This window comes from Microtus pennsylvanicus, chromosome 2 (genome assembly GCF_037038515.1).
Source record: "Microtus pennsylvanicus isolate mMicPen1 chromosome 2, mMicPen1.hap1, whole genome shotgun sequence".
NCBI classification, from domain to species: Eukaryota; Metazoa; Chordata; class Mammalia; order Rodentia; family Cricetidae; genus Microtus; species Microtus pennsylvanicus.
In genome coordinates, this window is record NC_134580.1 from 54,966,901 (window position 1) to 54,991,781 (window position 24,881).

Below are 24,881 nucleotides of genomic sequence, written 5' to 3' on the forward strand. Positions count from 1 at the left end.
AACTTTCAATGTCTTGTACATATTATATTACTTCTACCTTGTTAAGAAACATATATTTCAGTTGCTTCTTAAAACAACTTCACATATTAATACAAATGTATATTTAATTATGTGATGTGTGCCTACATTTTATTTTAAAATATTAAGCAACTAACTTATTGGTCATTAATTATTTTATGTTAATAAAAGCACATAAATATAATATAGGTGCTGGAATTATGTCTCAGAAATTAAAAGTTAATACTGTTCTTGCCGAAGACCAGAGTTGGGTCCAACACCTACTTGGAATGTTTCAATATAACCTGTAACTAGAGCATCAGGGCAATTAAATATTCCCATCTACCCTGGTATGCGCAGCAATTGCATATACAGATCAAATAAATGCCCACAAATTAATTAAAACCTAAAAGTGAAATATTCAGAAATAAATATGTCTGAGCATTAGGGGATTGGTATGTGTTTGTATTTTGCTCCATCATTATTTCAGAGGATAAAACAGGGAATATTTTACTCAACATTTTAATTTGTTATGATTGATGTTACTTTATAGTTAAAAGATAAAATATCAAAAATAGTACTTTACTGATCATTAATAAACCAGTTTAATATCTTTATCTATTTCTTCTTTTAGAGTTTCCTTATTTAAGTATTTTTCCAGTTGCAAAAAGAATTCAAATGTAACTTTTCTAGTGAAAATCACATTGCTTCCATGTAAATAAAATAGAAAATCAGAATAGAAAATTCCAAATTTATAACTAATGGGTGGGAGTTATTTAGAAGAAATGAGAGAGGAATGTTAACCAAAAAATATTTGAAGGAAGACTTCTTTATTTTTCCTAAGAAGTAAACTCAGAGAAAAATCTGCATGCACATCTACCTAGATATAAATCATTCAATTGTTAGTTCAATTTTCAGAATAACTGTCTACCAAATTTCATGATATGTAATGTGGAAAATAAATTCATCTGAATCAAAATGAAAAGTCTCACTTCTTTAAACAAAAATAATTTTTGACTTTTCAGAATTAAAGACTTTCTATTTGTGGTATAAACAGAATGATTTAATTATCTCATATTTTGAAGAAATTGTATTTAAATTAGAACAAAAGAAATGCAATTTCTTTTCTTTTCTTTAGCTTTGTTTTACAAATAATGTTGTTAGAATAATTTTCAATTAAAAATCATAGGGTAAAATGCAACTTTCAAAATTCATTTTGTGAGTGAGAGCTGAAGAGAATCTAGCATTGTTAAACAAAAGTGTAGTCAGGCAGTAGTGGCACATGTCTTCAATCCCAGCACTTGGGAGGCAGAGACAAGTGGATCTCTGTGAGTTGGAGAATAGCCTGATCTACAAGAGCTAGTTCCAAGACAGTCTCCAAAGTGACAAAGAGATCTTGTCTCAAAAACCGGAAAAACAAAACAAAACAAACAAAAACAAAAAACCCAGAAATGTCAACTATACACTTCCTAATATCCAGACACTGCATCTTAATAAAGGTGGAATTAATGTTCATTAAAGGGAGTAGCATAATTTTAACCCAAAGTTGACATAAAATTAATCTAAAAATTAACAACATTTTTAAGAAAATCTTTTCTGTGACTTCAAGAATATATTTAACAAATTTAGTACAGCTGAACTAAGACAAGCATTATTTTAAGCTCTCAGCGTTCATATTCTGCCTGCACCTCCAGACTTAAAACATTACAAGTCTAGAATACACAATGAATATATGCTGTCTTATAAATAAATGTTGACAATATTTATCTCAGATTAAATGAAACTCAAAGGAGGGAACTATTTCAGACGTCAAGAGCCAGATAGGGATAGTGAGGAATGCATTCCAGGCACTAGGAAAGGTTTGATCAGCAAGAGACATAAAGACAACATCAAAATTACAAATATATGAGACACTTTTCTTGAGTAGCCTATTTACAACTCAAAAACCTGGATAATGGGATAATGAAATGCTCCTCCAAACAGCAGCTGAGTGTGTTTGAGATGGCATATCTCAGGCAGATTCTAGGCATAACATGGAGAGACAGGTTGTGCAACCATGATTTTAAGAAACTTCTCCATCTACAGAAGGAAGTATACCACAGGATATGACAATGGTGCTTGAGATACTCCAATCATGTCATGAGAATGAATGATGGTAGATAGCTGAAGGTAGCACTGTTGGAGGAGTGCACTAATTGGAACTATGAAGGTACTAGAGAACCAGGATGATTTAGTAATCAACAAAGCTACAACTATCAGTAAAATCTAAGAGTGCACCACTGGCCACAGTGTAAACCATGGTGTGGGGGTCCCCTCTGGGTGCTGTGATTACCATTAATGAATAAAGAAAACTGCAATGGCCTGTTAATAGGGCAGAACTTAGGTAGATGGGAAGGACTGAACTGAATGCTGGGAGAAAGAAGGGTGGAGTCAGACAACTTGGAGCAGCCAGAGACAGATGCTGGCTGGAACTTTAGCCTGTAAGCCACAGCCACGAGGCAATACACAGATGAATAGAAATGGGTTAAATTAATATGTAAGGGTTAACAAATAAAAAGGTAGAGCAGTGACTTAATAAATATAGTTTCTTTGTGATTATTTCTGTTCTGGGCAGCTGGGACAAACAAGCAGCTCCCTGAAACAAAACCACACCTGAGAGTCTGTTCCAAATAAGAGGTGAAAACTGATATTTTATACTTCTGCATTCCATAACCATCAGCTAAGCATTATCCCATTTAAGTTCCCACATATTGTCCATGTGTACCTACAGTAGTCCCTAGAAGTCTAATCAGTGAAGTCATTTAAAACAAATGCATTGGAGATAGAGAACTATTAAAATAATGTTCAAGAAACATCTAAGGGACTTTGGATCAATCATTTGTAGAATCTGCTGCCATATTAGTGCTTGCTAACATAGAAGGGGGACCATTTAGGTCACATTGAGGTAGGAATTAAATATTTCATTAAAAGCAAAAATATATGAGCAGCCATACAAGGTCATAGTACTTAAATAGCAATGATGGCGTGTTGATTTTGATGTTTCTAGATAGAAATTAGAAAACAAAAATATTTTTGAGAAAATAAACATAGATAAAATGGATATATCTGGATCACTTTCTTCTTGACACTTAGAAGAACAAGGAAAATGCTGACATTTTGTTTTCTATTTCCTCAGTGCATATACTAATACAGCAATTCCTTAACTATTCTCTTCTCAACTCCAGCCATAGCACCTCTCTTTTTCACTGAATGCCCAATTTGTTTTAAACATTTTATTGAATTTTCCCTTGTTAGTTACAATGGATAGGAGCTTACATTCAAACAAACACCAATGAACAACATTAGCCATATAAGGAGATGTTCCAGTTGTTTGTTATAAAGGTCACCTCTGGAAATAGAATTAAAGATGTTCTTCACCTCTACTATAGAGATCAATTTAACCTGCCATTCTGCAATAACCGTGCCAATATGCAACTAGTGCTACTTATTGCTTGGTGAGTTAGTACCAAGGCATATGGCATATAACTCTGGGTGAAACCACTAATGTCGTCTTTTCTTTTGTTTTGTTTTTTAATCAGCTGCTGAATAAAACACATTCAAGTATAAAAAAGCCATAATAGTGGAAGTCTCTTGGTCAGTTTGAGATTGATTCCTTTTTTTCCTACAGCTGAAATGTGTGGTGTCTTCAGTAAAAGGTCTTAAATTATGGTTATGGCATGTAAGCAGGAGCAATAACACTAGGTTGACAAGGTGTGCTTCAGGTCTCACTCTTTATTGTGGAAGAGTGTTCCCACTTAGCAGCTCCCGGGGCAGAACAATCTATTCCTTTCCCATAACATTACTTTGGGCAACTGCCATTGAATGTAGTAATGTAATAGGTTATTAAAACAACAACAAATAAAAACATAAAACATGAAATTGGGAAAGAAATATCATGTGGAAACTATGAGAGGAGATGTAAGAAAAACGGGTGAATGCCATCACATTTCATTATGAAAATAAATACAACTACCAAGAATATAAAAATAAAGATAACCTGTGGTGAATTTGAATACTATAGTATATAATATAATAATATATGCTTGATTAAAATTTATGTATTGCCGGACATTCATATTATAGAGTCACTGGTATTATAAAGTACTTACTCTTTGAAAAATTCTCTTTCATTTGCCCAATTATTGTGTTCTGAACATTTGTCTACCTTTTCAGTATTGGCAGTACTTATCTTCACTTTACATCTCTCGAAAGGCACCATCCTTAAATATTAGCAATTCATTTGTCATTCCCTCTCATTGTTACATATATAAATGTAAATTGAGTAGATTCATTCCAGATAATTAACATTCTTGCAATATGCTAATGTTTTATTTCTCTCAGATTTCCATCGTTCTCCTTTAGAATATCAACTAACTTTGAAACTAGCAAGCCAATGGCCAGGGTAAAGAAAATAATAATTTTGACTATTATATTTTTTTATGAAAGGACTGATTCCACTCCTATAGTTCAGTTTAGCCTAAAATGGCTAATGACAATACAGGCATTCTCTATAGGAAAAAATGCATAGGCCATGGCAGAGCAGTATTCCTACTGGGGTCCTCTGTGACAAAATCGAGTGTCAGCAATATCAAGGAGGTTCTAAAGCAAGCATGGATGTGTGGGACAGTGATTTAATTTGGACAGCCCTGTCCAGCAAAGAGACAAAGAACTCTTTCTTAAATCTAGAAATATAATTTGACAAAGATAAGCTGAAATCTGACCTGAGACTAAATCAAGTCTTTTCCTTCTCAATTGGTTTGATTTATGAAAAGACAAGATTAGATGTGACTTAATCATCCAAAACATTCTAGTTCTTTTCTTTCTATTTCTATTACCAACTGCTGTTTTTCTTTTATTGAAAATGTGTGTTTTATACAACATATTCAGATTATGGTTTTCTTTTCCTAATTCCTCTGAAATACTCCTCATCTCCCCTCCTACCCCTGTCAGCACTCTTTTTGTCTCTCCCTAGAAAACAAATTGACATGTAAAGAATTACAATAAAATAAGACAAATCTAAAAGAAACCATAATAGAAGAAAATACACAAACAAACAGAAGAAAAAGAGTAGATAAAAAGCAAAAGAAATAGACATTCAGAGACACATGGATTTGTATATACAAGAATCCCATAAAATTACAAAATCAGAAGTCCTAATATAGTTACAAAACACATACCAGTTAAAAAACTCAAACAAACAAGTAAGACCCAAAGGATCGAAGCATTATGAGATAAAGAAACTCTAAAGAAGCTACTGAGTTTGCTTTGTGTTGGCCATCTACTGCTGGGCACAGAGCCAATCTTTAAGAATGGTTTTAATCCCCATGAGATTCAGTTAGGGAAAATATAATTTTTCATTATTAAGGCAACTTACAGAAACATGGGTGAGGGATTACATGCAAAAGCATGAGTGATTTGAAGATAATTGTGAAAGCCCAGTCCAGCATGGGTGTAAGGATGCACTCATGAGAGGTGTGTCCCTGAAGATCATTGAGTAACTTGCTGACAGCTCTACTGGAAAATCACCGTTCTCTTAGTAAGTGTTTAAACTTGGTGAAAGACCTTATGGAACTTAAATTTTTCTGAGTTTCTGAATCCCTATAACATTCATTTGCTGTCTATATATTATGAGTCTTCCTATTCCTTATGGGTAGAAATGTTCATTTTAGATGTAATAGTGACGTCACAGTCTAATATTATAGAAGAATGCTTCCCATGACAACCAAGGCTAAGGGTTTGCTTATGAGGCAGATCACTATTGACCTTACTTAGCAACTGCCAGTGTCTGGTTTTGATCACATATACTGTGTTTATTCATGAAGTATTAATAACTATGAATAAACAACACCAATAAATTGTGTTATATATATATATATAATATGTAAACACTCTTATTGTTGCTTTTCAAAAGATACTTCTATGCATGTATATTTATTAATTTCTTCTTTTATTGTGTGTGTGTGTGTGTGTCCTACTCCAGTTTATGCTGCTTTTACAAAGTGCCTGAATCTGGTTAAATTATAAAGAAAGAAAATATACCTTCTCTTAGGTATTGAGGATCTCTGGTCCAAGATGACTGTATCTATAGCTTCCTTGTGAAGTCAAGGTTAGTTCTCTGTCTCTAATGTGGCATAAATTTATATTTTCACCACAGAGTAGGAACATCAGTTCTTCTCATGGACAAAATGTGGAAAGCTAGTGGACTGACCACTGCTTAATGCAGCTCAAGGATCTCACTACCATTCACAAGGGTGAGGCCTTAGTGATCCATTTACACCTTACTGGTCTCACCTTTCCATTATATCAAAACCAATACATTCATTTTAAAGGGAAAATATTCAATCCATAGTATATGACATATATATATATTCATCTGATGGTAATTTTTATAAATAAAATCACAAAAAAATTAAAAGAGTCTCTGTATTAAAGCTATTTAGTTTCAGAGTATCTCATTTTATTCTTTTTTCTTTCAGGAGTATTGTTTTTATGCAATATATCCTGATATGGTTTTGCCTCCCTCTACTGCTCCCAGTTTCTCCCCATCTCCCCTCCATCTGGATCCATCCCATTTCTGACTCTTGTTAGAAGAAAACAGGTTTCTGAGGGATAATAGTTCAACAAAATAAGAGAAAATAAACAATAAAATAGGACAAAACAATCAAACAGAAGAAACTTGCCATGCTACTGGCGGTGGCCTGGACTTGCCAGACTGGTGGGGGAGGGCTGGTGGTGGTGCTGGGAATGAGACAGGAGGCTTCTTTTCAGGTGGAAGAACAGCAACCTTTATTTTTCCTCAGCTAAAGCCTTTTACACCTCTACTTCTTCTGTAAAGACCCACTGGACAGAAAGAACACAAACATCCTTGTCAATTACAGGCCACAAGGAAGTTCCTCTGTCATTCAGGGGGAGTGAGGGCAGCTGGATCACAACAGAAACTCATCTCTCTAATTCTCTCTCTCTCTCTCTCTCTCTCTCTCTCTCTCTCTCTCTCTCTCTCTCTCACACACACACACACTCACACACACAATGTTAGATTCGTTTATTCTAAAATTGCATGTTTAATGTTATACATTGCAGTTTTCTTAAAATTAGATTTATATCAGTTTAGCGTCTTAAAAGTGAAGCTGTGTGAGGAATTATCCAAATAGGAGTTTAATAAACTCCAAAGAAATTTCCCCTTACAATATTAAGTTTATCTTGAAGACAAAATTTCACTTAGACTTAGTTTTTTGAATATATATTACAGGCTACATATCTTCAACATCTACACTGCTATTTTGTCTCTTTACTTGGCATTGACTATTGTCTTTGATTTCCAGAACCATTGGCCTAAGAACATAGCCACCTATAATGTATGATACACGAGACACGATTGGAATGGGATAACATCTGCAGAAATACTATTGATCACTATCCTTGTTTAAATTGTGATTGCTTTCATATATTCCAGTTAGATGCTCAGTTCATGATGACCTCGAATTTTCAACAGCTAGAATGGAAGATTCCATGTGATTTTTATTTTATTAAAGATGATATATTAAATTCAAAATAGTAGGTGAAAAATACAGCATTTTTATTCCTGGAAAAAAAAGCTCGATCTACATACAGCCTGCTTTAAAAAAGATGATTTCCTATCCTCAAGAATTTTTTACCTGGTATTTTAAATGAACAATAAAAGAACACAGTAGTACACAGTAACAGTTGGAAGAAAACACCATAAGTGAAATAAAAGCAGAATCGAACACTTATTTATTTAAATAAAGATGCAGGTCCAAAAGAGAGTAGATAGATATAGGTCTATAGGTAGGTAGATAGATAGATAGATAGATAGATAGATAGATAGATAGATAGATAGATAGATAGACAGACAAAGGACAGATATTTGATATTAGATACTAGATGTGAAGAGACCTAAGATTCTTCCGTGACTGTTGTTGTCTAGTGTGAAAACTTTACTGGATCCAGATTTCATGCTGGTTTCCCCTTGCAAAGAAAGAGTTAAGTAAGGTTTTTTCTAATATTTTCGTGCTTTTGTAACACCTATGCTGTATGGCCTTCTCACTGACATCAGTAGTTCTTTTACTACGTAACATTTTATGTATTAAACCCTTTGAAATCGCACATCTTTGCATTTTGAAGGAATATTTTAAAATTTGTTTCAGGAGAAATATCTTGATTATTCATCCAAATCTCTGAGAAGATTCTCATAATTATAATATTTGTAAAATATCAAGACAATGTAGTCATAAAACATGTTTTTTTACTATTTGAAAATGATATAGGTCTAGATTGAAAGATTATAAATTAGTTGCTAAGTTAGCAACTTTAAGTTTAAATGAGATAAGCCACAGAGAGTAAAACAAAATGAATATAAGCTTCTATGTTCTTTTGAGTTGCATAAAATCATTGACATATTTGTTGTTTTGGTGTTCAAATTAGAATTACAACAGAAAATAAATAATTTATGCCCCAATATCTATGGGACATTGCTTAAACTATTTCCCCATATGAAAACCCACAGCTGTTCAGGCCACATATATGAAATTGTAAAATTCTATATATGGTACATCTGTGTAGCTCCACAGACTTTAAAGTGTAACTGCAGTATACATATTTTTCTCTTATATTATTGGGATTAATTAAGAGAGTATAGGTAGTACAGATTCAGGTGTTTCATAGTTGAACTTCAAATGTGGAAGAAGAGAAAAATGTAGAGCTCAACAATAATCAATGAAAAGGAAAAAAAGCAAATATGGAAGTCTTAAATAATGTTGGACTAAATATATATTAATTTTTGATTCTGTAAGTTATTAAATAATAGTTTTCAGATATTATGAATATAAAACTAGAATTTTAATCAAAAATAAAAATCTAAGTTTATCTTGCAATGCAATTTTTTATAAAGTATATATAGTGAATAAGAACTTATTATGATTCCTCTCTATGTAAGCACAACCCATAAAACTTAATGGCTAATGTCTTTGACAACTTTTTTTGATTGTCACATTGTCAAATTAACTTGGAAACAAGATCATTGTAATAATAAGTCAGAAGAAACAAAAGGAAATAATTAAAATATATAAAAGTATATGCAGGCAGATAAAAAGGTAGATAGACAGGCAGACAGACAGAGATAAGATAGATAGAAAGATAGATATGTAGATAGATAGACTGATAGATGATAGATAAATAGATAGATAGATAGATAAATAGATAGATAGATAGATAGAGATAGATACTAAAATAAATGGGTACACCAATATCTATGAGTAGATGACATAGCACCCAGTCAGAATTATGCCATTATTAATAAGAAATAATGTTAGAAAAAAGTGTCTTTTCCTGTAAATTAAGTTTGTTGACTAAACACTACTTTGTTTCAAATCATTTTAAACACATATGATTTATTATATAATATTATAAACCATATCCTTCAAGGATCAGCATATTATGTACAGAAAATATTTTCTGTACATAATGACTGTGGATAAATGACAGAAAAGTCTCAATGCTTTTGTACTTTTCTTCTATAGATTTAATAGTTGATGAAATTTTCATTTTATATAATATTGTCCCTTCAGTGAAGCACTTGTAGTGTGTCTTGCAATCTGTCATTGTTTCATGTTTCAATTCTCTACAGAGGAAAATCTGTGTCCAGATAGGAAAGGCATTGTAGAGTAAGAAGAAGCTAAAAGCTTTTATCATACCATCAATATTTTTCTCTGTCCCTAGACTCTTCTTCTCCTCTGTCAGTAAAATATGAGCCCTTATAAGAAGTGAAGCTATTAACCTGATACAAAAGCAAAATGGATGAACCTATGAATTCCCTGATCTGGCATTTCTCATTATTAATGGTCTAGAAAAGCTCCTTGGGATATATCTTATGTAACAAAATATCTAAGTAGAGCTTTACAGGATATAATCTTTTGGAGGTATAAAAGATTATTCTCTTTAAAATGATTGCTTCAAACAAGGAATTCATAGATTAATAGATCTGCATCCATCATACACTGTCATTTATATTCTTCGTCAATATATTTCACAAAAGTGGTGTGATATCATTTGTTTTTAAAGCCAATGATTTAGAATGTATATTAATTACTTCCTTGTATTTAATTTATCAATTTTTAGCAATATACTGTTATGATATGGTATTAGTTTGCTATTTAAGCAATAACATTTGACAAAATAATTTTTGAAGCAAAGATTTCTACATTGGCCTTTCCACAGCATATTTTTTTTGTATGTGTGAAAATATAACAGGAGAAAAACATGGCCTTTACCCCATCTTTATTTGAAAGAAAAAGCATCTTGAGAATGTCTACTCTGTCCCATTCCTATATTCCATAACACAGCGTGAGACTTTAAGGTCCCTTCCTCTGTCCTGTTGCCACTTAAACCCAGATGAAGCTTGTTTGTGAATGGACCAAAAAAAGAGCAAGACCCAGAAATATTTGTCCCCAGTGCGCTGGCAAGTTTTATGTCAGTTTGACCTATGCTAGTGTCATTAAAAAAAAAAAGATTCTCATTTAAGGAATTTCTCCCACTGGATTGTCCTGTAGGTAAGTGTTGGGCCATTTCTTGATGAATGATTGACCTGGATGAGCTGGGCAGGTGGTCTGTCCTGCATGGAATCTAAAAGCAGCATGACCAGTTCATGGGGAAACAGTCCAGTAAGCGTCACCACTCCATATCCTCTCTATCAGTGCCTGCAATGCCATCCTTGGATGAAAACTTCCCTTCTCCCCAGGATGTTTTTGTATATGGTATTGTCACACCTAGAAAAACCTTAAGACACCTAGTTCATTCACATTTCCTCTTTGCTTTGCTGTGACTGATGTTTTATTCCTGAGAAAACCTTTCCCTTATTCTTCTTGTGGAGCAGACAGTTTTCACACGTTTCCAAAAGAGATAACTGTCAAGTTACCCTTACAGAGCACTATGCAGTGGGCATTACATCAGCATATTAAAGTTTAGTCTTCTCCACTGGACTTAGATGACAATGTCTGAAAAATATATCCAGACACTTGTTTAGATATCAGTTTTATTTGCATACCTCAATTATATTTTTGTGTTCTCAATTAAATATAGATTCTAGATTAATTTAACTAGTAATCAAAGAAGTTATTGATATTACAGTGATCTGTTTTTATTTGGAAGCACACATAACGGAGAAAAGTACTAAAAGAAAAGAAGCAATCTTAGCTGTTGAAAAGATCAAGGGAAAGTTCTTGCCAGAAATCTTACTGAAGGCTATAAAAAAAAAGTTGTACTTCTCAAGGTGCATTGCAAGCATATATGAACATCTACCTGAAGAGGCTTAAGTAACCTTGCCAAACAATGGCTGTCACTTACTGAGGTTTACTGCTTACTGCCTGCCTTGTGTGCTATCTTCCAATGCCAGAGTATCATGATTCAGAAAGTATCATGTATAAACACTGTTTTATGTGTCTAACTTTGTATAACATTCTACAGTGGAGATGGAACTTAACCTCAGGCATTTCCTGTGCCCTTCACTATATTATCCTGTCTCGCTAATGAGGATAGCTTGGTATTAGTGTTAAAGCATCATTAATTTGTTGAGTTAAACACTATCAAAGGCTAATTTGAATGCTGTACTAATTGCATAAGTACAAAATGTCCCCTAGATGGGTCAGCTGCTAGAGAAATATTGAGAATTTTCATCTGCTTTCAGACTGAGTAAAATCTAGACTTTAGATGAAATATAAATAGCTGATGCTAATTTAGGCACTTTATTTTTGAAAAATAATTAGTATGTAAATACTTACAAATTATTGCATTTCAGGAATCATTAAAGTACAAGACATATACCTGACATAAAAATACATTTTATTTATGTGTGTGTGTGTGTTTGTGTGCCTATTGTGAGAGTGTGTGTGTGTGCATGTATGTGTGTGTGTTTGTGCTTGTGTACGTGAGATGCTCAGAAGGGCACATTGGATCCACTGGAGTTGCATTACAGGCACTCATGAGCCTTCTTTGCCTAGATCTGAATGCCGCTCCTCTGATAGAATAACATTTGTTCTTAGTCTTTGAGCTATGTCTTCAGCCCCTAATGTATTTTATTAGATATGAAGTGTTTTAGAGACTCAGTCCTCGAAAATTTGTAGCACTTGTCTAGCCAAATGAAAAACAGTGTGAAGTATTTAGCAAATATATTTTGACATAAGGCAAACTGCACATTTGTGGTTAAAATTTGTTGATTATTTGAATAAATAGAGATAAATTACATCCTCAAAGAAATTCCTTTAAATTAAGTCTTTATTACCTTTATTTGAAGAGTTCCTATTTCAATAATAAGGCACAGCTCTATGATAAAGCATTCTCCAGGGATATACAGACCCAAAGCCTGTTGATGAAACACTGTTTTCTTTCTTTCCTTCCTTCCTTTCTTTTTTTCTTTCTTTTTTTCTTTCTTTCTTTCTTGCTTGCTTGCTTGATTTTTTTGAGACACAGTTTCTCTGTGTAGCTTTTGATCCTGTTTTAGAACCCACCTTGTAGACCAGGCTGGCCTCAAATTCAAAGAGATCCACCTGCCTCTGCCTCCCAAATGCTGGGATTGCACTGCCTAACAAAGCACCTGTTTCTTGACACTACATATTTCACTATATAGCTTTTGTCTTCAAACTACATATTCTATTAACTGCATCCATAGAGTCAGGTAAAGTCAGTTCAGCACAGATAAGTTTTTTAACTTACTTTGAAAACTCAGATATCCTTTTATAACCCTGTCTTACCATATTATTCCTCCCATCATATTGACAATAATCACGTCAGTTTCCGGACCCTAATAATCTAAATACCTACCTGTGCAAAGGGACTTACACTATTGTCATGCAAGGTTAATCCACAGCTATGCTATTGCATTTGGTTTGAGACCAACCATCTCTGAAGCAGAATGATGTACACAACTTCAATTATTCACGTGTTCGGGAACACTTGAGGAGCTACACTGAAGCAATGCAATAGATACCTTGTGAAAAACCACTGCCCTTGGACACTCCATATAACGAAAAGACCTAGGTTATGATGGAGAAAATCAAAAGCTTGAAAGCATCAGTATTGAGGGTTATCTGCCAAAGATACCTACGAGCATAAGTGGTATTTGAAAAGAAATAGATTGTATATGCTACAAGTCAAAGAACTCTAACTGTGAGGCTTTCTCGACCCTTTAGTGCCCAGTTGATTACTGCATGAGTCCTAGATGGTGGACATGAATGTTCTAGAGACCTCACAGCTGCTCCTGATGGCACGTGACTGTCATTTGGACTGGAAAGGACTCTTCTATAATCAGAACTGCATTTGGACAGAGACATACTGAATGTCTGTCTGTTTGACAGAATTTGTTGAGATACCAATGACACTCAGAAAATCATCACAGGAGCCGTTCCACATGCCATTCCTCTCTAAGCTTAAGTCCGGAGCAGTGGCCATCCCCAATAGTGTCACATTGTTAACCATTCTCTTTTGTCAAATGTTCTACAAATGAATTTTTTGCTAAAATATTCACAAATTACTCATTGAATGGTGCAGACAATATCATTACTGCTGGAAAATGAAAATACTGTCTTCGTGCAGACTTCGTTGGAGAGACTCCAGAGTTTGAGGGCTCTGTTATGACTTCCTGAGATCATCAATGCATTTTCCGTAAAAATTTTAATGGAAAGTACCTTTCTGTTTATCTTGGAATGTGTTAGTAATCATTGAAAATTTAGATTTGGCTAGCAAAGTAATTTGAAGCTGCTTAGATATAAACTCCAGCACTGTCAAATTCCATGTTTTTAATTCCAGTATTACTGTCAGACAGGAAACCCTTAGATTCACATTTGTCTCCACATGCTAATTTAACAGTCCAGCCCATGTCTCCAGTGGCCAGGAGAAAAAAAAAAGAAAAAAAAACCGAAGAGCATACTTGAATTTAAATAATTCAATGAATATGCTAATAAAGAAGGAATTAATGAACCAAGATAGAACTAAAAATTATGCAATTATTAGATAAAAGTAAGTTAATGGAAATTACAGAAGATGGTTTAAGAGATATACAAAGCAAAAATCATACTACGTCAATTTTAATTCTAGAGTGAAGGAGGAAAAAAAGATGATTAACTTTCCTAAGTTAATGAAAGTCACAAATGCATAAAAGGATACACAGTGCAATTTATTACTAAAGGAATGTATGTGTGCCTATATACTCCATGTTGATGAGAAAGCATCAGATGCCAGTGCCCTCAGGATTAAGAAGCAGGCATGCCTTTGAGTTTGACATCAGCCTGGTCTACCTTGTGAGTTCCATGCCATCCAGGATTCAACCATTGAAGAAAACCCTTGACTATACACATGTATACCAGTGTTGTTCCTGAGTTGCAACCCCCAGAGAGACCACCAGGATCCAGTCAACCAGAATTAAAGGCAAGGTTTATTCGGAGCTCTGTTCAACCAGGCTGGGGTCTCGTCCAACTCATCGCTGCTCAGTAGGGAGCCGAGCCCCCTCATCATTTGGGGTTGACATTATATAGGCAAAAACTGCAAGCCAGGTTCATTTTTGGGTCAAAGGAGTTAGTCTTACATAACAGCAGGTGGGCCTTACCTCTAACAAGCCCCCTCCCCAAAGTGGTTATGTCAAGAAGCCCCAAGTTTTGTCAAGCAGTCCCCCCTTTCTCAAAGCCCTCCCTGAAGCAGTTGACTTTTCTGCTTCCTGATAGACCACAGAGCTAGGTGTTAACAGGTTGCCCGCTGCCAGGATGTGAGGAGCACTTTGTGGTGAGTTCAGAGTCCAAGTTAGACATCTTGTTTTCAATCAGCCCTAGATGTCTTGCATTTGAACCCAGTGCCCTAATTAGCTACTCAGCAAGCAGAAAGTTCCTTAAAATCTTCCATGTCCTTACAAATAGCCTATCCGGCTTTAATGATTACTTATACACAATAAAATTAAAAGATAAAATGATAACTGACACTGAAAATTTATCAAGAATCAGTGATTTGTAATTTATTGTTGTCTATATTCATACCATGCAGAAAAACTCCTATCTTGTCAAGACTATCTTAAAGGAGGTAAACAAATACAACAGAGAAAAAGAGTTTGTAAAACTAGCCAAAAAAATAAGCAAAAATTACAAAGAGATGTTAATATCTCATCATTGGACTTATTAAGCTAGCATTAAAAGTTATGTCACAGTAGAGAAATATCTGTAGAGCATTTATAAAATAAATGATAACTAAAATATGTAATTGGAAGCATTTTTCAGCAAGAATTAATGAAAAATAAATGAAAATTTTTCTTGATGCTAGAATATTAAATAGTTTATCACTGATAGATCTACAAAAGGAAACCTCTGTAGATGTTTCTCAAATAACAAAGAAATTTAGGACAAAAAAAATTGTGAACCCACAATATGAACGCCAATATATTAAAGTTCTGTAATGCCTAAGAAAGCTCTTTATAGATATTAACTAATACTTATGCATTTCTTATATTAAATGAAAATACTATTTTGCAAGGTTTTACAGCAACATTATGCCTTTCCCTTTAGTTCTATACATGTTGATTTTCCCGAGAAGCCTGAAAAAACACTACGAAATACCATAATCTTATAAGGAACTGCAAAAACCTACTGGAATTCATCCCAACCTATGTTCCTAGATGTGATAAAGCAGTTCAAAGTTTACAAGGAGAAAACTGTTGTATCACAGATATTTTTGTGGCTTTTCACCTTTCTTTTGTCTGTATCTTCCCGACTATGATTTCCCTCCTGCACATTAGTTTCCTGGTGTTAACCCAGGATGTGATTCTAGAAAAGGGATTGTATGTAATTATAGTCATTGTCTGTTCTAAGGTCTCGGTGGCTATTTCGCTGACTGATAGTGATCTCCTTGTTTCATGTAATCTGGAATCATTGAGAGCAAAAATGCTTCAATGTGATTCATAAACTTAATTGTATGAGGCTATTTGAGCCAAAGATTACAATAGAAAAACATGTAGAACACAAAAAGCTAAGAAGGCAATCCAAGAAAGAATAACTTTGAAAATCCTGAACCTTCTCGTATTTAGCAGTCTATAATAAAAAATCAGACCCAGTAATGCTAAGCTTTCAACACTGACACATCTTGGCTCACTAAAAAACAATAAAAAAACACAAAATGTTAAGGAGTTTGAATTTAAGCAACACATTAGTTAATTCCTTTTCAAAGACTTGCTGAGGTGATGTTTGTGTGTGTGTGTGTGTGTGTGTGTGTGTGTTTTCATTTTTTGATTTTCTTTCTTTTTTTTTAACATTTTTTTATTGATAAAAGAAGAATAAAGAAAAAAAAACAAATTTCCACCTCCTCCCAGCCTCCCCTTTCCCTCCCCCTCCTCCCACTCTTCTCCCTCTCCTCCCACTCTTCTCCCCCTCCTCCCACCCCTCTCCCCTTCCCCCCACTCCTCTCCCCCTCTCTCTCCAGTCCAAAGAGCAGTCAGGGTTCCCTGCCCTGTGGTAAGTCCTAGGTCCTCCCCCCTCCGTCCATATCTAGGAAGGTGAACATCCAGACTGGCTAGGCTCCCACCAAGCCAGCAGATTGCGTAGGATCAAAACTGCGTGCCATTGTCCTTGGCGTCTCATCAGCCCTCATTGTTCGTCATGATCAGAGAGTTCAGTTTTATCCCTTGCTTTTTTTGGTAATAGTCCAGCTGGCCTTGGTGAGCTCCCAGTAGATCAGCTCCACTGTCTCAGTGGGTGGGTGCACCCCTCGTGGTCCCGACTTCTTTGCTCATGTTCTCCCTCCTTCTGCTCCTCATTGGGACCTTGGGAGCTCAGTCCAGTGCTCCAGTGTGGGTCTCTGTCTCTATCTCCATCCCTCGCCAGATGAAAGTTCTAAGATGATATGCAAGATATTCGTCAGTATTGCGCTAGGATGGGGTCATTTCAGGTTCCCTATCCTCAGCTGCCCAAGGAACTTGATTTTCTTTTGAAGTCAAGTAACTGATCATTGACGTAGTGAACACTAGAGAAGGAAGGAGGACTGCCATTGGAGTTGCTGCTTTTATTCAATTCGCAGCTTCCTTTCAGGTTTGATTCTATACTATCCTCCCAGGTTTCCTGCATGGAAACTAAACACTCACGCTGCCCTCAATAAAACAGAAGGAATTATATTTCCTACCAAAAACATGATACCTGAAGTCTTAGGGCTGAACATTCTTCCAAATACTTCCTTCGTGGTTTCTTGAAAAGTCATTTTCCAAAATAGTGAAGTTTGTAGAAGATATCAAAACAGTTCTCTGCTTCAAACCTTGCAAAATTCCTTGAAAGAGATTTTATCACACTTTACAACGCAACTGATAAATATAGACCTAATCTTCACTAATAAACAAGAGCTAACAGTTTGAGAGAGTAAACTGTAGATCTAGAACAAATATATTAGTTATGTGTTGAGCAAGGTCTGAACAGTAAACAACCAAACGTAGCTTTTGTTGCATGTCACCGTAACATATTGACCTAGCAGTACCACCTAAACTGATCCAAACAGCTCCACTAACAAGGAACCAAAATTTTAATATCTGAACCTATAGCTGACATTATCATTCAAACCACTTATTTTAGCAGTCGAAACTAAATAAAAAGTAAATAAACAAACAGTTGAATGAATGAATAAATAAATAAATACTTTTAAAAATGATTAAAAAATTGTGACTGTGTAAACTATGTACTTTTCATACATTTTCGTAGGCTGCTTTGAATTTGAAAAGCTATCTTTAGTAAATGTCAACACAAAACAACATTTGAAACTAAAAAATTATAAACACTGAATGGTTTGATATAGAGCTAAAACTGCCAGAGAAAGATTTTATTTTCTATACTTTTACACTTAAAAATAACAAATAGTTGTGACTATTGCTAAAGGTATATTTTCTTTACTTTTCTCTAAAAATGTTAGAGAGCTCTAACAATTGTTTCCCTATGCAGTGGTATTAATATCCCATTATACATCAATATTGGCTGAAGGTACAGTTATATTTAGGACCTCAATTGTGCAGCTCTTTCTGCATAGAATTCTTTGACTTTCAGTGGTGTGTTGCATAATTTCAATGTAACTGTATTTTTGTTTTAAAATGAGGATAAAATGAGTGTACAAAAATGTTTTTGTAAAAACCAATTCCAAATTGTCTGCTATATTCAAAATCATATGTCTCCAGTTTTAAGAGCACATTTTACTACATTTGAAAGATTCCGCTAGTTAAGTAAACATAAAAATAAACCTGTAACTTTAAATCTGTTCATTGGCATTCAAATTTGGCACAATCATTTTTAGGCTTTACCAGTTAAGAAAATAGCATACTTTTTTCCTGTCCAGTTTATAAAAAATACGTGGAGGTGCCTGGAAAACCACTCTCTCCCACATGAACTTTTTATAAAGCCTTCCCAAAGTGGATTTGCATTAATTATGCTTACATCCAAGAGAGTGTTCTATGAACAGAAATCATACCATTTCATTGAAAATTTAATACAGGAGTTAAAAGACAGGAAGCAAAAATGGAGTGGTGATATCGTAATATCTACTTCCACGGTGTGATGTTCATAGATAATGTCATATTAAAATCTTCTTCCATTGCTTACCATTGGTTTCTATTATATAGTTCAATATATATTAGGGTGTTTGTTTTTATTTGTTCATAGGTTATTCAAATAAATTTTGAGGAATTTGATCTGGAGATTGGCTATGACACCTTGACTATTGGTGATGGGGGTGAAGTTGGAGACCCAAGGACTGTGCTTCAGGTGTAAGTATTCAGTGTTTCATGATTGTTACAGTGAATCATTATTTGCAAACTTTTACTGTCAGTGTGTTTTTCAATACTTATGCTACCCTATACCACAAACCTTTGGAATATACCAGAGTATCTTTGGAATGATACACAAGACACTAGAAGCATTATTTTTCTTTGTTCCCCTTTTATTAAAAATTTATTGTTTGCTCATACAATATATTGATCACAATTTCCCCTCCCTCTAGTCCTCCCAGTTCATATCCCTTACCCAGGATACATTTCCTTTCTGCCTCTCATTAGAAATGAACATGCTTCTGGAGACAACAAATAAATATGACCAAATTAAATGTAAGATAAATAAAAAAAAAAACCTAACATATTGAACCTGGACAAAACAACCCCCAAAAATAAAGGAAAAAGAGTCCCAAGAGCAGGCACATGAATTAGAAACCTGCTACTTCACAAACACTTAGGAATTCCATGAAAAATACTTGGCTTAAAATTATAATATATATACAGAGGACTTGATGTGGAACTCTTTGTCTCTGTGCCTGCTGCTTAAGTCTCTGTAATAGTTGATTCCAAAGGTTTGAATTGCTGGTACCATTTTGAACTTCAAAGGGGAAAATGATGTCAGGAATGGGAGAAAAAGACTTTATTAGGTGGAGTGAAGATCCTATTTTCCTCTCTATTGGATGCCATGCCTGGAGGTATTGTTAAATATCTTGCACTCAATGAATGTGATCAAGAAGTAGAGTAGATAAGGGGTAACTATGATATCGGAGTCATCAAGTGATATCAAGTAGAGACTCACAACTAATTCTAAATAAAGTGAGGATAAGGACAGCTAGCTGGTGTAAGATTGTATAGAGAAAAATAGAACTATGGGATGTGCTCTTATATTCCCAGTGAGTAATCATCTGAAAAAGTTATACCACTAAACCATAGATTTTCATTCAACACTACTCATAGAAGGGTGAAATAAATGTTTATAAGTTTTTTTTTCACAATGCTGTTTCTATTGTCCCTGTTTTGTTCAGTGCATGGGCTTCACCTGCATTTTCCTTATCCTGAGATATAACTTAAATATTTAAAATATTTATATAAAAATATTTTGTCCTGCCTTCCTCTGTCTACCATCAGAAAAAAATTCTTCTTAAAAACAAATTATATATCTGATAAATAAAATTTCTTTTCTCTATTAAAATGGACAGAAAGAAAATTTTGTCAGTAATCACAACCAAGATATTTAACAGAAACTGGATACTTGGCTGACAGAGTTTACATTTAAAAGACTGTTTCAACACCAAATCCCTTTGATTGAATAACTTACTGATTTCTTTTAATCTTTAGTTAAAAATCTTTACGTAACTTTTACTCCCCCCTCCATGCCAGTATCTTTTTTCTTATAAACTGCTTCCTCTAAAATCCCTGCCCTTTTTTTCCTTAATTTTTACATATATGTATAAATGTATGGAAATTTAAAGACAACCTACTGGTTCTGTTGAATGATGCTGTGTGAGTTTGATTTCAGGGCAGAACATTCAGAATTAGATAACTAATTAAGGGAGTTACCTCTGGGGAAGTCTTCATCTTACACTCTCAGCATTCCTTAATTGCCTGTAGTTCTTTGTCTAGGGATGGGGGGCCATGAGATTTACCCCTTCCATGATAACATGTCTATTAGTATTGTTATTGGTTAGATGGAGTTTAGACAGCCATACTGTTAGGGTATCATGGATGCAGGTTTCCTACTATTTCTAGGAGACACCAATTCATAGCAGACTTCCTGGTCATCTGTTTGCCTCTTAAAATCTTCCTTCCCCCTCTTTCATGATGTTCACTGAGCCTTAGGTACAGGAGTTATGTTATAGTTATATCCACTGGGGCTGTGCACTCATGGTTGTTATTCTGGGCATTTTGTTTCACTGTAGTTTTCTGTAATGGTCTTGATCTTCTCTGATAATAAATGTCTATGATGAGGGATGAGAGCTATAATTATCTTTGTTTATAAACAAAATTAGAGTGCAGCTAGAAATTATGCTGGTTTAGAAAAGTAGTGTGTGGAGGTTTCCTATAAGATCTATGACTCTTGAGCCACAAAAAGTTGGCTAAATTTCCAATACTGGCATTTTCCAGTCTGTTGAGTGGACACTAAATCCAGGCAAACAACTCTTGACCATGACCAAAATATCAGTGCCAGCACCGTTGCACTTTTGCCATATTGGGTATTTTCCATTGTGGCTGTAGTTCTGATTTATTTCTTTGGAAACATGTACACTTCCTACTTTCTTGTACCATGAATGATAGTTCTCGAATAGGAAGCTTTCAAGATATATCCAGGTCCAATCCTCCAATTCTTGTTACAGTGTCTTTAGTGATAGCGACAAGAATTCAACTTCTGTGATGCAAACAGGGGGAAATAACATATTCGATATTATTTTGAGTCTTTTAAAATCCCCTGATCAATAATTTGAAAGAGGCAATCTTCATTCCTAATACCGGGATTTTACTAAATCATCTGCAGCTATTGATGGAACATTATCGATTAAAAAAGCTTACTTCGTATAAATATATATGTGCATATATATATATATACACACAAAAATACTGGTATATTCACAAATTGACATTCATAATTCAATATATAAATGCACATACAAACAAATCCACAAATACACATAGAAATATCATGCACATATGAATATATTTGAACATTCTCTTACACAAGTGTATATGGCTCATAAGTACATATACATAAACTCCTATTGATATACATGTGCATGTACACATGCACACTCACATATCAAGGTATAAATCACATTAAAAACATATACAGAAAAGCACATGATCAATGCACATACACGCGCGTACACACACACACACACACATATATGTATATGAACACCTAACCTTACAGACTTCCAAGTCCATTAACATGTATACAAGTGCAAATACACAAGCACCTGCACACATGCAAATATATACACCCAGTTTTGAGAATTCATAAATTTACCAAGTTCTAATCATCACAACATCAAAAAACAAAAGAAAGAAAAAGAAGGAGGAGGAGGAGGAACAGAGAGACAGAGAGTGAGGAAGGGAGGGAAGGAAGGAGAAAGAAGAAAGGAAGGAAGGAAGGAAGGAAGGAAGGAAGGAAGGAAGGAAGGAAGGAAGGAAGGAAAGAAGGAAGGAAGACAGAAAGCTCACTGCAGAAATTACTTTTTGTAGACAAGACTTCATTAATATGATGTCATCCAAGTCCCTTCTAGCATGATAAATATATGCTTTCAGTTCTCTGAATAATTTAGCTTAACTATAAAAATAAGTCCTATGCAATTTTGATTTTAACCATAAATATTAACTTTATAAAATAACCGCTCACTAGAGCTTCATTCTCTTTAATTTTTATGTCCATCTACTATAAAACAACTGTTGAGTTCAATGGAAAACAATAATTTCATTCTAGTTTCCTAGAGCTTGCTTGTTTATGTGTTTATTTATTACACACAAATAATGTGTTAAAATGTTTTAGTTGCCACTTTCATTTTTATTTTTATTCAAAAATACTTGTTTTCTTACTATAGTAGAAACATTTTCCACAAAATATGGAAATAGTATTTAAATAAACTCACAAGTATAAAACCCCATAGGTAAAGAGCACAATGCATGTGTCAAAATTTTCTCCACCAAATTTAATGATGATAATCATTATACTTTGAAATAGCAAGTGAATTAGAACTTCTGATGCCCATGGACAGCAATGATTTCAAATCCACATTTATAGTTTTCTTCTTGTATTAATGTGCCAATGATATATTTTTCGTTCAGGATCTTGATCCTTTCTGAAATGTAATTGTCAAATGCTGTTCCCAGAATTTTAAAAAATATTTTACCAGCAGCCACTATCTCTAGTGAATTGTAGGTACTTCACAGTGAACAGATGCCTTACGTTTCATAGCATTGTAAGATAAAATATTGAATGCATTTTCATAAAAAAGCAATAGTTCCATGTTTACATGACACAAAGAAAATTGCTAGGATGTATAAAGGCTGTTGTTCCCTAATGGATATAACCGAAATTCTTTGAGTGAATATAAAGATCAGGCATTGAGCCTAATAGATATTTGATATATCCTGCCTTTATTTCAGTTTCTATTTCAGAACATAATGAAGATTTCTGAGTGCATTTATGTAGAGCTTTTATGCTTTTATTCTGCATAAAGTGACTAACCAGGAGGTTTAAAGCACAGCATGGACGCACACTGAGGTCACTCTGCTTATAAATAAACGTAGATTGAAGTTCATTTAGTCACAAACAGTGAATTCAAAGCATGCATTAAAATTGTTTGAAGAACCATTTGAGAGCCTTTTATGAATGATCTAAGAATCTTGATTCAGGCCCCAAACATTCTTTAGTGTCATGCATGGAAGTTGGAGACAAAATTGTTCAAACTGCTGCGACAACTGGAACTTAAATCAAGTCCTTTGAGAAGAATTATCTATTGAAGTTGCATGCGAAGATAAGTTTTAAGAGAGAGATCAAATGATGAGAAAATACAATTTAAAATGAAATCACATACAAGTACAGTGAATCTTCCCCACAAAATAAAGAAAAAATGAAGCAGTTTTCTTATTAAGTATGTATTAAAACAGAATGTAATGTGCACAATATTAAATCTGCTAAGCTGACTTCACCAAAGAAAACTAAACTTCACTCTATCGTTAAAGGGGCAGATAGAATCATGTCGCATAGATAGCTTGTCCTGATCCAGACAAAAATACAATTCTACCTGTTCTATGACAAGCTGAAAATGAAATCATGGAGTCCTGTGTCTGGCTTAAAGCAGCATAGGAACTGGAAGAAATATTTTTATCTCTTTGTTGTTTCTACATCATACAGGTGGCTCCAGGAACAAAAGCCATTCCTGGCATGTAACTTTATACAAGTTAATAATCTTCAGAAATCCTCTATTCATCTAGAGAAACCTGAGATTTATGATTCTATCATTTTCTAAATCTAATGTGACTGACACATGGGAGTTTGATATTTGTGTTTTCATTTCAAGTGTAGGTTTCATTAGTTTGAGTTGTAGTACCCTTAATTGGGGGTGAACTGAGATCAAGAAATACAAGATCCGTCAGAGAGTAAGGAGCAAGGGTACAATTGACCCTCCATGGGTATCCTTTGTGAACTGGCAATATACCATTTTATAGGATTTGGCTATTTGCCCAGTTCAGAACTGGCAAACACACAATGCAATGCAATAAAAAAAAACAATTTAAATATCCACCATAACATAGAAGGTTGGCATGCTGGATATAGTAAAACTAAAAGTGTTGTATATATTTAGGCTCATACACAGATTTCAGACTTAGTCAATTTACTTTCTGTTCTGAATCTATGTTTGAATTGTCATTCTTGTAAAGATTTACTCATTTCCAAACTTTCCTCAAGACACCATAGCCAGTATCACACCACAATTCCATTATACCACACTGAAAATCCACAAGACAAAGGCTACTTCAATAATATTTCCTATGAGAAATATTATTGTTAAGAGTGATAGATTGAGAGACAGACAGACAAATTGTTTGCTAAATGTGAGTTGGGAGAAATATATTTTAGCAATGTGTTTTTATTATTTGTACAGCATTCAAATATTTTAATGAAAGTCTGTGAAACTTTAAAGATTAAGATAGTATACATTTAGATATAATATATGTGCATATGTATATATATACACACACATCAAGTAAGCAGTGTCAAGACAGATAAAGATTTTATATCATAAAATTTATAATTCTTTTACAGGCAGAAAGGTAATACAATCTAATGTAGCACAATACTTTCCCTATCTCGGTATTCCTCCTAAGCATATGTAACTCACAATTATATCAAAATATTTTATTGACTTCCTCTATGATTAATTTCATAAACTGTCTCAGGAGGGGCACTGTTGATGCTGCTATACTTAAGATGTAGTATTTAAACTTCCACCTTTGTGGTTTTGATAGGCATCTCTAGAGCAGGATTACTCGCTGTCATTTCCAGACTGTTCAAGCAAGTGATCATCCA

General features: G+C 34.2%; 1 protein-coding gene across 1 annotated transcript in view; it reads left to right on the forward strand.

Annotated features, from left to right (window-relative positions):
- The window catches only part of Csmd3 (CUB and Sushi multiple domains 3), a 944,903-nt gene that overhangs the window by 445,714 nt on the left and 474,308 nt on the right, over window positions 1-24,881 (forward strand). The window contains exon 12 of the mRNA XM_075961035.1: window positions 18,711-18,814. Coding sequence (XP_075817150.1) covers window positions 18,711-18,814 — 104 coding nt within the window. The remainder of the gene's footprint in view (window positions 1-18,710; window positions 18,815-24,881) is intronic.